The 15,607-nt window shown below is 34.1% G+C and overlaps 4 protein-coding genes across 5 annotated transcripts; 1 reads left to right on the forward strand and 3 right to left on the reverse strand.

The window, feature by feature from the left end:
• Nucleotides 1-453: 453 nt before the first annotated feature.
• LOC145604954 (uncharacterized) lies at nucleotides 454-2,267 on the reverse strand. Of its 2 annotated transcripts, none has more exons than XM_081660952.1 (2): nucleotides 2,134-2,267; nucleotides 454-1,222 (listed from the first exon to the last, which is right to left on the reverse strand). In XM_081660952.1, exon 2 carries the CDS (start codon nucleotides 1,175-1,177, stop codon nucleotides 473-475), a length of 705 nt encoding a protein of 234 aa, XP_081517078.1. In that variant the 5' UTR covers nucleotides 1,178-1,222; nucleotides 2,134-2,267; the 3' UTR covers nucleotides 454-472. The 2 variants fall into 2 exon arrangements, with proteins under 2 accessions (XP_081517078.1, XP_081517085.1); XM_081660959.1 differs by having other exon boundaries at nucleotides 454-1,242; nucleotides 2,134-2,261.
• Nucleotides 2,268-3,748: 1,481 nt separating this feature from the next.
• On the reverse strand, nucleotides 3,749-4,612 carry LOC145578215 (uncharacterized). The gene has a single exon (XM_081635577.1). The coding sequence runs from the start codon at nucleotides 4,610-4,612 to the stop codon at nucleotides 3,749-3,751; it is 864 nt and encodes a 287-aa protein (XP_081491703.1).
• Nucleotides 4,613-7,574: 2,962 nt separating this feature from the next.
• Nucleotides 7,575-8,769, forward strand: LOC145578221 (uncharacterized). The gene is made up of 3 exons (XM_081635582.1): nucleotides 7,575-7,651; nucleotides 7,977-8,126; nucleotides 8,241-8,769. The coding sequence occupies exons 1-3, from the start codon at nucleotides 7,575-7,577 to the stop codon at nucleotides 8,767-8,769; spliced, it is 756 nt and encodes a 251-aa protein (XP_081491708.1).
• Nucleotides 8,770-9,929: 1,160 nt separating this feature from the next.
• LOC145604971 (uncharacterized) lies at nucleotides 9,930-15,337 on the reverse strand. Its single transcript, XM_081660970.1, has 7 exons — nucleotides 14,911-15,337; nucleotides 13,578-14,304; nucleotides 12,540-13,182; nucleotides 12,351-12,451; nucleotides 12,180-12,269; nucleotides 11,968-12,092; nucleotides 9,930-10,386 (listed from the first exon to the last, which is right to left on the reverse strand). The coding sequence occupies exons 2-7, from the start codon at nucleotides 14,214-14,216 to the stop codon at nucleotides 10,239-10,241; spliced, it is 1,746 nt and encodes a 581-aa protein (XP_081517096.1). The 5' UTR covers nucleotides 14,217-14,304; nucleotides 14,911-15,337; the 3' UTR covers nucleotides 9,930-10,238.
• Nucleotides 15,338-15,607: the final 270 nt, after the last annotated feature.

The following is a 15,607-nucleotide window of genomic DNA, read 5'->3' on the forward strand; positions in this document are numbered from 1 at the left end:
CACTATAATCAAAAGACAAACTCGCGGATGGAGAGGGATTCGAACCCCCAGTATTCCAATGAATACTTCGGTTTTCTACCGACTTCTTCAACCGCTCAGACATCCATCCCCTTCGCCTGCCGTTACGCCTATTTCTTAGGCGTTAATACTTGATTTAACCCACGGCCCTACTAAGCCACTCACAAACCAATGTCCATAGTCCATAGTCCCAATAATTAATACTCCGTACCAAGTGTTACAAATTCTTAGAGACAGAAATTTGCAACAATCACGTACTTAAAAGAGCATATGAACATACTTACATATATGTTAATATGATAATGTTATCAACATGTATTCCTTTCTTATTTTTAGAAAAAATATGTTGATAATGAAAATACTATCAATGCTTTTAAGGACATCTTCCTGCAAAAAATTGTTCTCAAGTTCTAACTCTAGTACTAAATTTTGAGGTAAATGAACGGCTCAACTTTCAAAATTCCAACCATTTGGTGTAGTATACACATGTTACTGGGGAAATCACACCATCAGGAGCACAATGGTTTATTCGGGGACAAACACCACAGGGTATCATAGAGAAATCTCCCACTTTAGCGCGTTGTGATTTGAGTTTGTAACACTCCGCATTGATAGGAAACGATGCCAACTCCCCCATTCCATTGCTCTTCACTCTACTAATCTGCTTCTCCAAAACCAGATTATCAAGTATATCCTTCATCTGTTCGACCGTAAAATCAACTTGAAACACCCCTGTCATCTTAATCTCATGGCGCATTCCATCAGCTGTAGCAACCTTCTGTTTAGAAAGTCTTTGTAAACAAACGCGCTTCAAATTATCAATTAAATCCTCATCAAGCATACCCTCATGATACCATACACCACCAGTTAACTCCTTTGAGGGCTCAAACTCCATAGCCATGAGTCGCTTCTTCCCCTTGGCTTGAACATTAGGCACCTCTTTGATCATTTGCTTCAATAAGAGAGACTTGACACAGTTATCAATTGTCTTTGCGTTGGTGATGTTCAACTCTTTTCTTATGTCTCCCTTCCATATACCCATATCTCCCTTGCTTTTAATCAGATTGTATACATTGTGCTCATCAGCTGTCAACTCCTTTGATCCATTTGAACCTGGGCGCGGCCGCTTGACGCCTGAAATCCCTCCTCTTCCACTCATCCCTTAGAAATCAAACCTCACTACTGGAAGAAAATTGAATATTCCCTAAAAACAAGCGAAAGCAGCTGAAGAATAAATTCTATTAGGTCAAAAACTAAACCCTACACGGCTACACCCTCATAATCAAATCAAAAGAATCAGCAACAATCAAATTAACTAGTTAAGAGAGAGTTCTCAAAATCCTTCATTTGTTTTTGTAATTCGTGCTTAAAATTTAACTTATTAAAGGCCGAATGGGTTGAAGATCACAAGCAATCATTGGCAAGCCAATCGCAGAGCTAGGGCAACTGGGCAAGAGGGGCGGTCAAGGAGAAAATGTACATTAATAAAGTTCCATCCCACAATAAAGGAATTATGATCTTATGAACAACATCCTGCAACACATTCACAACCAAATTTGACTCGTTTATCAAATTAAGCTCCTAAATTACCCTCAAATTCTTCTCGCTTAAGGACATCAACATAGATAGCACATAGTAAAATTCTAGCAACAAAATTGAGGGTTATGAGCAACAGCTTGCAACATATTCGCAACCAAATTGGACTCAAATATCAAATAAGGAACAAAAATCCACATCAAATAATTTTTGCTTAAGAACATCAACATAAATTGCACAATGCATCATTCTGGCAACAAAATCAAGGATTATGAACAACAGCCAACAATACATTCGCAACTAAATTTGTCTTAATCATCAAATTAGGCTCCAAAAATCAAATTTAATTCTTCTCACCTAAGAATATCAACGTCAATTGCAAATAGCTGAATTCTAGCAACAAAATCGATCGTTTTATCGTTCATAACATAAAGTAATTATAATCAGACGTTCAATAATCCAGCCTCGAAGAACCCTAAATTGACTATACTGACAGTTAAGTTAACAATAAACCCTAGATAGTAAAATTGAAATTCGATAACTTTTTTGAATAAAATAAAATAAATAAATAAATCTTACCTGAGAAGTTGCTTCAATGGAGGAGAGAAAGCTCAGAAGCCGCTTTAATGGAAGATCTTCAATGGAAGAGGGAAATGGGTAAGGGGAGGGAGGTTACAGCGTAATAAAAGTGAAAAACTTCAAAAATAAAAAAATGAAAACTTACGAGAAAAAAATATATTGTCAACCGTAGATCTAAATAATATCAACGGTCAATATTCATTTTTGTTATTTATTTTGGGGTTGGTAAGGAGAAGAGCCCTATCGGGCCGGAAGCTGTCACAGGTACACCCAACCCGGGTTAGGAGGCTAGACACTTTGGGAGTGTGGGGAAGGATAAGGGAATCCCCACCCCAAATTGCCTCTGGTGGGGATTGAACTTCCAGCCTCAAAGTTAGAAGGTACAATCTTTTCTATTACACTAACCTTAGCTTAATAATATTCATTTTTGATTAAAGAGCACTTTTTATACTCCATTCTACGGAGTACGATACCTCTACCGCTCTACGCTCTACTACACTATTTTGGCCTAGTGAAAGCGAGAGTATCGAGAATCCCACTAGTGACAATTTGGAGGTGGAATTCTTTTACCTTTCACCCACTCTCGCAAATTGTTTAGCCCACTACCCTGAATCTGGTTGAATTGTGGAGTTGCTCGATAGAGCCTTTCATCTTACCTAATTTTTTTTTTCTATGATAATATAATGAAAATGTTTGTCATCTCTCGTAGCATCTAAAGAAGATAGGTTTATCATCACCACTAGAGATACATTGGAGAGTGGATTTCATTAGTTTTCCCTCTTTACAAGGCCTAACTCATTAATTTGGCAGATTGACTTATAAGAGGTTTCGACCCTTATAACTCAATAGAGCATTTTTCCTTACGTACTATTATAAAAAAAAAAATTATACACAACTATATACTCTTTCTATAAAAAAATAAATAAATAAATATAGAAAGAGTATTTTTTTCTCAAAAAAAAAAAAAAAAAAAAAAAAAAAAAAAAAAAAAAAAAAAACTCTTTCTATAATTTTTATTCTTAAATACAACAAATTGACTAGCTTATTTGTCAAAGGCATAACCTTAACCTTTAACATTCATAATTGTGTTGGATGATGTGTTTTTAATTACTGGTAGTAAAGAAATCAAATCAAAGTAGCTAGTATATATTTTTGGTGATTGAAACTCTGTCTCAAGACAGAACGAAGTTGGTTTTTCATGTATGACCCTATAAACACCATTCTTGCTGTTGAAGCCTCATAATTCTTCTCTACGAAATATTGGCATATATTATTGCCTTACCAACTTTTGATCGAATTGCTTACCAGTAACACCAAATGCAGCTTTACCCTACATTTACTCTATCTATATTTCAGATTGCATATTATATCGGACATAATGAAGATTTTCTTAAGAGACGAAGGGAGTATGGAGTAGTATATATGCAAGATCAATCAATTGCCGGTCAAGCTATAATTGGATCTGTATTACTTCATTTATATCACATTTACAACTTCTCAAAAAGATGTAATACATTATACAAGTTGAAAAACTTCCCACAAATATTTAAGGAAAAAAAAAATTAAAAACTATGAAAAAAAAAAATGTAGTCTTGAAATAGTTGACTTACATCTATCAAACTTTATCTTCATCCTCTCTAATGAGCTCAATATTAGAATCTTGATCATTAATTGTTACCCTCCTTTTAAAAATAGTCATACCAAACCAAATAATTGACTTTATAATCCTAGCCATCCCAATTGCAACGGTCAAATAATACAACCACAACCCAAGAAAGTCACCCAAACCAACTTTCATCATCATTTCCCTCTTAACCTCCACCACCACCACCAATGACTCAACCTCGTCTCGTAACCGCCACCACGACAACGCCCCGAAACAAGCGGCGAGGGCCCACCTCTCGGCCATCCTCTCTTGGCGGGCCCCACCAAAGATGGTGTCATCAACCACGGGCCTAACTATGGTCCTAGACCAATGGATCATGGTCTCATGTAGGCCCAAAAAGAAAACCAGCTTACTCAACATGGACCTTTCATCACCAAACCCTGCCCCATCAACTCCTGCCTTAATAGTAGCCTCAATTCCTAGCCCTACACACACTTGTAAGGTGCATAGGAAGATCCACGCCGCGTGCACCCGGGGCCTAAAAATAGGCCCTGGGAGCTCGCTTATTAGGCTAATACGGCCCGTTAAGGCATGTATTAACGCCGCTAAGCTAATAACGGACACAAGGGCGTGTAGGATGTTTGGATTAGTGTTTAGAAAAAGAGAGAAAACAAGGGATTTCGGAGGCGAAATCGAGGCTAATGACAAGAGGTAATGAGCACTTGATAATCTTGCTAATAGCAAGAATGATAGAGGTAGTAAAAGGCTAAGAAGAGTTATGGAAATTGCATAAAATGGTTGCACCAATAATGGGTAATTAACTATCTCAAATTTGGCTGAAATTGCCTTCTTTTTCCATAATTTCCAACCCATAATTTTATTTCTTGATGTTTCTAATCTCAATAAAGATCAAACTATTTGAAACAAACAGAAATTCACCTAGAATTTGTTGGGAATTTTGGATCAAAAGGAAGATTATATTGTAAAGTTTATATATGAAATGAAGTTTGGTAAGGCAGCTGGTAAAGGTGGTTGCCACGATTAGATGTTAGTTGACTAAGAATCTTTAATCATATAATATAATTATTAATTTGAACGTAATTAATAATTAAATGATTTGTAATATAAGTTGTATGTTGGTGTATATTTGATTCATGAATCATGGTTAGTTTTAATAATCATAAAATCATTTTGCATCATGTGATGCTTTACCAGCATTGTTGTTAACAACTTCTTATAAGGAAACATTATTATTGATAAATTATTTTGAAAAAATTAAATTAAATTAAAAAAGAATTGATTATGAATTGGATTATTATAACTTGATTACATCAATTATTATTAAAGATTATTATGATATCCATCTGGATCAATTAAAGTGTGGCTAATGACAAAATATTATTTTATAGTTTGTTTGTTTTTATTAATTGATCAATCATCAACGTAATACACCAAAAAATAGGTCATATGTACCACAAAATATATAATAAATGAATGAATAGGTATACTCCTTCATTTCATACTTACGAGTGTAAATATATATATATGGACTATGTATTTTGTCATCTAAAGCTCTACGTGATTATACAAAAATGGTTTATGCGTGAACGAAAAATAATCCTAATGCATGCCCTTAATTAATAACGATACAAACAACATGACAATATCTTGAGGTGGGCTAAAAAAACGTGTTATGTAAGAACTAATTAATTTCGGATATAGGGATTATATATCGTATTCATAATCCAAAAAGTCATTAGCAAAGAAGAAAAAAAAAATGTTTTGGACGTTGGCAAGTCACTAGCAACTAGCAAGCATTTGGTATTTGGTAATGCATAATTGCCCAAAATTAGAATTTAATTATTTTAGAGACGTATTATGATATACCTAAGGATGTGTCCAAAGTTTAAGAGATGACATTAATCATGCTTATAATTATATAATTATGAATGTAAATTTTGATTAGCCTATCTAATTCATTCTGGTTTCTCTATGTGTAATGACAGTGGTCCTGCAAAATGTCTTAATTATATTTTGTGTTTCTAAAGTTAATTGTTGGACGACGTTGGCCTGGTTTTTGTGATCAACTTTATATATCCTAATAATTTACTGTACATAATTATATATACTTCCTCCGTTTTTCTTTTATTGCACCATAAGGACTTTTACACTATTCACTTAATTTCTTTGACCATTATTTGTGATTTATCCATTAGGAAAAATATAGTCATGTGGGATCTAGTTAGATTCGTCTCGAAATTATCTTTTCAAATATCAAATTTTTATAATTTTTACAAAAGTAAAATTGGAGATATTAAGTAATGCATTGGGAGGTGTGAAATCCCTCATGGTGCAATAAAAAAAGAACGGAGGAAGTATATGAAAAGTGTTTACAATTAATTTCAAAATATTGCTTTATTATTCTTATAATTCTAATACGAATGAATACTATTGAGGAATTTATTGGTTTTCAACAGAAAGAAAACTAATCCAAGCTTTATTATTTTTATTTTTTGGCAGTGATATATTGGTAATTTATGTTTAATTGAAAAGAAAACTATGAAATAAATATTACATAATAAAAAATTAATAAAAGACATTCGTAACTTGAGTAGTACTTAAAACGAAAATTTGACCTTTGCTTGTTTAAAAAGTCAATATCCTCTTTTCTCTTACATTACATGCTGCTAAAGATCACAAATTCATTCATCTTTCTTAAACTTACATCAAACTGCATCAACAAACAAGATTAAAAATAAAAATAAAATAAAAAATTGAATAAATTAAATAATAATATGAATACAACAAAAACAAAAAAACAAAATATATTTACACCAAACTTACGATAAGAGGGCATCGATTTAATTGGATATATATGATTATATGTTGGGTGGACCAGCTTGTTGTTACTTGTTAATTAAATTATTACTTAGAAAGATGTACGTATATTACACACGAAATAATTATTTATTTTATTCATTGTTACAAGTTGTTTATGTATAATTGTAAGATTCCTTTCAATCATTCTTATCTCCTAGAAAAATATAGATCATAGTTAGACTCCTTGTATTTACATGCATGATTCATGAAATATGGGGTTAAAGTCCGATCCTAATTTAATTAGTTCGATCGAGTCCCCCAGCTATCGCCTAAATTTGACTTAAAACTTACCATTATGATAATAGTATAATGTTACAATTCAATTCAGATCAGATTTAAGAACTGTAATTTATAAATATGTACGTGTATTTGATTAAAATTATTTATGTTCAAGAGACGGGTGTATAGTGTATTCTTATTTTAAAAGTCATACTTCAAAATTCTAGTCTTATTAATCAAAGTCTCCAAAAGCAACATGTTAACTACTTATCTACCACACACATTATCTCAATGTTTTCATAATTAATACAAATAAAATGACATGACTTTACAAATAGAGAATATTAATCCCGAACGGAGAGAACATTACAAGCCGTGCCCTCCAACCCATCCTTTTTGTAAGTTGTTCAATTCTACTTTCTTTTTTTCAAAATCAAAGTTTGTAAATTCTTACCATCAAATTATATAATATACTAAACATGTGTAGTTAGATTGAGTAGTTGCATGACTTTGCATGTATGGAAGTTTAGTTATTATATTTATATACGGAGAAAAATAGAAAATAGAAAATAGAAAGTGGGGTGGGCAAAGTAGCAAAATAAGAGGTGTTATACAATATATTTGTTGACCATATTATATATCAAATTATGTGATTTGACCGTTATATAAATGTACACTCTTTTTGTTCCAAAGAAATAATAATTAGCAAATCAACCAAAAATAAATTGCTCTTATAATGGATGGTTCTTCTACTTCTACTTCTCTAAAACCATGGAAAAGTTCAATGTCCGAAAATCAGGCCTCCAAAAAAAGGTTAGTTAGTTCTTAATTATTGTATCTAATTCTTAATCAAGATGTTAATAGATTAACTTTTATTCTTGCATGCAAGAAACATAAGCTATATATAATAATGAAGGTTTATGCTTCTTAAGTCTTAACAATGTCTTTCTCTGGCTTCGGTCGTCAAATGCTAGTTCAAATTACGCTATCAACATGTCAATTAAGAATGAGGTGTTAAGAATCGATCCCAGGATCACCTGGAACCGAAAGGAGAGCTCTAGCCACTTGAGCTATCCCTCATTCTAAGAAGGTTTCTTTACGATGGTTTGTATTAATTTATTGATACATTTGATTTTAGGAAGCTAGAGGATGATGAGAAGATAGTAGTGAAGGTTAAGATTGAAGCTAAAAAGGGAGATGAACAACAAAAGAATAATGGGCCTCCTTCTGATTCTTGGTCTTGGAGAAAATATGGACAAAAGCCCATTAAAGGATCTCCTTATCCAAGGTAATTAGTAATATGAGTAACTCGGTAACTATTTTACTTACTAGTTGTTAAGTCCGTGCGTTGTCTCGTACTCGTATATCGTTATCTATTAATCAATTGATTGTATTATTGCAGGGGTTATTATAGATGCAGCACAATAAAGGGGTGCTCAGCTAAGAAACAAGTAGAGAGGAGCAAAGAAGATGCTTCAATTCTTGTAATCACTTACACATCAGCCCATAACCATCCTAGCCCACATTACCAAAATACTCCAAAGAAGAAGGCCCAAGACAAAGCCCAAGACCATGTAAGTGAGGCCCACTCTAGCCCCAAAAATGAAAAACCAAGCAATAAGAAAAATAATGTTGAAAATAATCCTTGTGATGAAGGTCACCAAGGTAATTTCCATCACATGCAATCTCCAACTTATAGCTCAAATGAGTGTCAAAAGATGGTAATACAAGATGAAGAAGAGCCTTATGTGGTACCATTTGACAAATTTACCCCTTATTATCCACTAAATAGCTTTTTTGCCACTTTTCCCCTTGTCAAAAATATTACATCAAAAATAACACAAGAAAACTTTGACTTCTTTGATGAACTTGATGAGCTAGATTTTACTACAAACAATAATGTTTTTCATAAAAGAATGTTTCAACAATAAATTCTCTTCTTTTTATTTTTAGGTATGTATCGGTTAAGGTGAAATGAGCCAGAAAGAGGTGCCAACCCTCGATTTTTCTACTTATTTTTTTGCTTTTGTATGTGCTCATATTACTTTGAGGAAATGTATTGTAAATTAATTAGTAAGACATGTTAGATATGCATGATACTCTGCCTTGCATCCAAATACAAAGAATTTATTGTGTTTTCCTAGAAGATACCTCGTACGGTCGTATTGTATATTATAATATTCGAAAAACATAATCACATTTTCTAAAATGGTAATGGTCGTGATTCATATAGCTAGAGTTATTGATAAAATATTGTTATTGTTGAAGTACACAAGGAATTTTATTTTTGAAGGAGGCATTACAATAGTATATAGTATATACTTCCTCCGTTAACTTTTAGTTACAACTTTAGAGTATTTTATATCTCACAAATACGGAGTAATATCCCAAAGTTGCAACTAAAAGTTAACGGGGGTAGTAGTATAACATGCTATCTTTGATTATGATGAGTATGGAGAGGTGATGCACGTCTTTAGTAGAGGGGACATGGTATTTTCCCTAGAGAAACAGATACACTACTTGAAGAATATTTTGTGTTACGACACTCTCTTTATTTGATAATGATATGTGGGCCCAAATGTTTGTGAACAATTTATAAGTAATACTGTAAATTAATTTGGCACTTAATATGAACTATGGGTTAGTCTTTGAAGACATCAATCCGTTTATACTCGACTCAAATACGATTAACCCATATTGTTTGTTAACTCGACAAGAATTTTATATGGGATGATTAATATTCTATTCGTCCTATAATCCATAGTCGCGTATATTTAGTAAAATCACGGTGCATCAACTTTTTAGTAAAATCACGGTGCATCAACTTTGCTATGAAAGTATGAACTCCACCTAAATCGGTGGTAAAGAGGAAAACAAGACGTCCTTTGCCAAGAATATTTAGTAAAATCACGGTGCATCAATTTTGCTATGTAAGTATGAACTCCACCTAAATCGGCGGTAAAGAGGATAACAAGACGTCCTTTGCCAATAATATTTAGTAAAATCACAGTGCATCTTAATTAGAGTATATGGATATGAGACAAAATGAAGGGGTGTAAATTATTGAAATGTAAACTGTAATACTGAGATATAGAGATAAGCTACTATTAATAAAACCAAATACGAGCTGCTAGAGATCTAAACTACACAGTACTATTCTTTCATATGCTGTAAAAATTTACATAATTTGGCATGATTATACCTTATTAATTCCATAGAAATATGAATCATACAATACTACCAAATTATTCTCACCCGTAATAGATCATCACATATTACGGCTTATATTTTCTCGGTGAATGAGGCCTTTGAAGGTGAACCCTGCTAGATATGAGCAGCTGCTGTATATCCTGCAGGACCAACACCGAAGGCAAAGGATAAATGTATGTATCTGTATATATCAGCAGGTAGCAGCTTGGCTTGGTATATTGCCCTGAACTGCCTTGTAACACTGTAGGCTGCAAAGAGGCAGCTTCGTCTTTGAATCTCTGTACTTGTATGGATTCGTACAAGATGGGCCAGCACATCTTTCACGAGGTGGAGGATAACTGAAAATTAATCCCAGAAACCAAGAAGAAAAAAGAAAACAGGGAAATTGTTATAATGATATTTACTTGGAACTCAAACTGTCAATCATAAAAATAGCAAAGTAATCTCACTCAAAACACTATGGAAGTGTCGAACTCACTAGAAATATACGAGATGGGATCACAAGTTATGCATAAGCAGATAAGCTTATCTTCTGTATCTAAATTATCTTTCAAGGATCAGACCAAAGTATTTACGACAATAAATTTGAGAGGCAGATTAAATATAAGAACTAGGCTATACAATACAGAAAAGAGCTAGTATAGGCTTGTAGCATTCCACATTACCACAAAATGCTTCCAAACTACAGCAGGGCATCTTAAAGGCATTCTCAATAAATCAACATTCAACACACAGTAAACCTTTATCAGGAAAACTAATTACATAATACTACTTGATGCAACCAACGATACTCTAAACTTGAGCTTTTAAGAGACGTAGGCTTGTAATTCGTTTTGATTCAATATATAATGTTCTACGGAAATTAGTTTATAAACTTCTACTTTCCCTATATATGGTTCCTTGATACAAAAAATTATTTCATAGGAAGGAAAGAAAGAAAGGATAGAGGAGGAAGAAAAAGGTATGGGGCAAAATATTGTGCCATTCGTTTCTTGAGTTCTTCTGCAAGGAAAAAACAACCCACCCTAGCAAAAATACTACTTTTTACCAAATAAATTATTTGCATCCCTTAACGGCTTTACATTCCAAATGGAGGGGAAAAAAAAGGGAAAAATAATTTTTTAATAATTTTTAAAATGAAATTAAGAGGGGCACTTATAAAGAATGCCAAGACTTTATAGTAAAGACCATCAAAGACTACAAAATCTATATAACTAATAATCCAGAAAAGGGATAAAACATCAATATACTCCCAACACTAAAGGTACTGCTGAGTTTATTAGGACTTGTTAGAACTTATTTAAAGTAAGTTGCACTTGGATAACCCTTTATAACTCTTATCTAAATTTATCTGAAATAATTAGTCTTGAAATACGTGAAATTAGGTGAATTGACTAAGGCATTTAAATCTGCATCAATAGCCTACTCTGATTCTTCATAACCAAGTCTCACTTCTCCTGGGAAGGGATACAAACTCCCAGGTTTTTGGCATGGAAGAAAATAATTTCTTCTAGACAAGTGTTCTTAGAAACATGTGGCTGAAAATAGCTTCAACCACAAACCTAGTGAACATTGCTTCATATTCATATTAGATAAGATCTCCTCCTCATTACTAACATAATATGATCAATATTCTATCCTCATAGCCAGTGTCCAACTTTGACATTAAAGACTCACATATGACTTTGGGACTTTGGGTTCTTTTATATCAAAAATTTAAAAATAAAAGAAATAAATAAACAAAAACAAAAAGACATTTAATCAAGAAGTCAGCTTTGCCAAGGCAACTGCAAGGTAGTGAAAATAACATTTTAAAAAAAAAATTAGCAACAAACTAGCACTTGAATACAGCCACTGTCCACTACACAAGAAAGGAGAGAGTATAACAAAAGATTAGAATGTGATATATACATATATACCTGCAGGGTTTTGGGTCAAAAAAGCTAGGCAACATTTCCTTTGGAAAGGTAACAGTTGTCCCACTAGGTCCCATGATCATTCTGATACTATTTGATGCACGCATAAGTTCATCAGCAGCCCTCTCCTGCATCAAAAGACATCATCAATGATCTCTTCCATGTTATACTACTCTTTAAAAAGGGAAGTAAATAACCCATAAACTATCCAGTACCTGGGCAAGCTCTTTTACACGTTTCTTCTTTTTGTCTTCCCTCTTTTTCCTATTGGAGTCTTGACCGAGTATTCTTCTAATTGCCTCAGCCTGTAACAAAGCTTCAATACTCAGCTCACTTGAAAAAAATGTCAACCTAGTAAAAATAGAAAAGGAAGTAGTTAAAAAAACCTCAGACTCCTTAGCTGCCTTCTCATTTTGCATTTTACGTCTCTGAGCAGCCTCAACTTTCTTCAATTGTTGATCCACTTCCGAAAGTTTCTCTTTTTGCTCTGTTAACCAATTCATATTAAAAATAATCAACAACTGGATCTGAAAAGATATGAGATGATGATAAGCAGAACAGATTAAAAATCATACTTCTAGATGGTGCAGGAGGTAACCCATTTGGAAATTCAACTGCAGTTCCACCAGGTGTAGAGCAATCTCTCCCTGACTGAAGTGCCCGTTGACGAGTTGTAAGAGTCAATTCCCGCTTAGGCTCAACAACTGCATCAACAGGTTCTTTCTTTGCTTTCTTCTTTTTCTTTCCCTCAGCTTCACCATCAGATACAAGTTCCTCCTCTCCCTCATAGTCAGTATCCTCAGAAGGTGATCTCTTCTTTCCATCTTTCCCCGGCCGTGAAGAAGCACCAACTTCTGAATTTTGAGAAACATTTCCTGAAAACTTAGACAATCTTCTGTGTTTTCTGCTAGATTCCTCATCATCCTCTCCAAATCCATTAAAATACTTTGCATTTTTTAGTTTTTCCAAATATCTGATCTCATCATCGTCGTCATCGTCCTCAAAACCATCAAGTGCACGCTTCTTCGATGCTCGTCTACTCTTTCGCGCTGAGTCAGATTTGTCACCTTGCTTTACAGAGCTATTCTTCCCAGCCCCCTTCGTTGAAGATTCCTCCCTTACAAGGGTAAACCCCACTTTGGAGAAATCTTTCCAAGGAATTCCCTGTAATCCACCCTTTTTATCTCCAGAAGGTGAGTTATCAACTTCTGAATTATCCTGAAGAAACAGAATTTATAGTTCCCATTAACCCAAGATGCTTTTCACTACCAAATTAAAATGAGATAACAACAGAATAGCATGTCTTGGTCAAAAAGAAATTGCTTCCAAGAATTAAACGACATGTAAGCCTCCTAAGCCAGCAGAAAGTAGTTCAACATGCCGTATTTCAGACAAGGCGATTCAAACAAGTGCTGATCCTCATACATACATGAAAAAATCTTAAACCAAACAATTTATCTCCAATGGACATACGATTTCTACTAAATTGCAAAACACCACACACCAAATATCCAGCACAAAGTGAGGAAATCGAAAATAAAGTTGTGGCATATAATGGCAAACTCCAGCACTACACAGAATCATATGTTATTGAATATGCAAGAATCACCTACCTTATGCGCTGACTTCTGCCGCACATTTGTAGCATCCGCAGCACGAGAACTCTTAGAATTAGCATCGATGGTACGAGTGACACCGCCAACTTTGAGCTTGACTTTTTTTACCTTGTTGTCATTTCCCGGCTTATCTTGAGATGGACCTACACTATCATCAGCCTTTCTATTCAATGCCATGGTCTTCTGTGGTTCCGGGCTTTCATTTTCCCTGCTTGTACTTCTCCAATTAGCAGGTGCAAGAACTCCTTCGCTGCTTCTTTTGTGATTTGAGCCAGTCCGTCCCTGCTCTGTAGTGTCTCTTGAACCACTATTGCCATATAACTCATTGAGTCCAATATCTACTTTCTTATTCTTTCTCGAAGATTTTTCTCCCTCCACACCACTAGGTCCAGGAAATCTTGATGCACATTGACTAAGACTAAGCTCTTTCCTCCTTGAATTGTGGTCACCACCGCTATTCTCATCACTGGAGCCTGCCTTTATGTCATCCGATGGAGGAGTTGAGGATAAGGATGAAACATCACGTCCATCCGAAAGTGGTTGAGATGCAGGGCGAGGTCGCCTGGAGGTATGGCTCCGTCTCTTTCTGACAGTGTTCCCTATGCTTTCGAACCGAGAAGAATTGTTCTCTTCCATTTAGGAACAGTATAATCAAACAAAACTTCTAGTACAGCCTCTAAAGCCTAGTTCATGAAGTAGTGATTCCCACAGAATCAATACAACACTGCAATACAAATTCAACAAATAAGTCTCATGATCAAGCATGTGCATAAACCAAACTACTAAAAACAACATTTCATAGAATATCTGAATTAATCCAATAACTTAGAAATTGAAATTGAACACACATAAAACAGGCATAAATCCAACAACACAAAAATTTAGCATACAATGTACACTGAAAAAAGAAAATCGAATTCTAAATACAATATACACAACAGCAGATTTGCATTAACAGCATCAATTTAATCAATTTAAGGAACAATGAAACCAATCAACTTAATACGGAGTATAATTTACAAATTAACAATTCCCATTTACACAACGCCCGAAAGCAAGCAAGCATTAAAAGATCACACATAAACCTCAATCAATTACATTAGCAAAACCCTAATAGCCAGGATTACCCAACCAAAATCCCCAAAATAATTCATCACACAACACAATCAAACACAACCCAAAAACCTAAAATTCGAACAACAGCATCAAAAAACTCAAATACCCACAAAATTACTCCATCATACAAAACCAATAAACAAAAACCAGATGCCAAATTACAAATTAAAACCAAAATAACCAAATACAAAAACAGAATTACAAGAAACGTTACCTTTAAAGATTGAAACTTGGAGAGAGAAAACAACACGAAAGAAGCAAAAAATGGAGAGAGAAAGCTGAGAAAAGGGTAGAAGTGAAAAAGAAGAGAGAAAAAATGAGAAAAGGGGGTTGCAAAGGGCTAAAATATGAAGGAGAGAGAAAAGGGGGTAAGCTTATTTTAGGGCAAAGAAGAAGATTTAAGATGATAGTAGTAATTGGAGAAGAAGAAGAGCAAGAAGTTGGTCTAATAATAATCTTCACCATTTTTTCGATACTATAAAGTTTTTTACGAAAAAGAAAAATAAAATAAAATACAACAATAACAAAGACCACAATTCTTCTCTTTCTCTTTCTCTCTCTTAAACCAGGCAAGAAAAGCTTTTTCGTCTTTCTCTCTCCTACAGTTTTCTTCGCTTCGCTTCTACCAGGATTGTGTTGCGTTTTTGTCTGACTTGTGATACTGCGACTATTTGCGCCAACACATGGCTTGTTTTAAGGAGGCATCAGTCTATCGTTGCGAAACTGAACTAGTTTAGTCGGTTAAAATCGTATGAATGGTTAAAGTCGTATGAATGGTTCTGAGTAAATTGTAAGAATTTGAATATTAAATCTAACTTCATTTGTGTTTGTTGTTTCAACTTGTTCAAGAACCCTCTAAAGACTAAAGCTAAATGAGACTAAATTACTCGGTCCCTTTTTGTTTATACTAT

The sequence above is a fragment of the Chenopodium album genome, chromosome 2, assembly GCF_948465745.1.
Source record: "Chenopodium album chromosome 2, dcCheAlbu1.1, whole genome shotgun sequence".
Taxonomy (NCBI): domain Eukaryota; kingdom Viridiplantae; phylum Streptophyta; class Magnoliopsida; order Caryophyllales; family Amaranthaceae; genus Chenopodium; species Chenopodium album.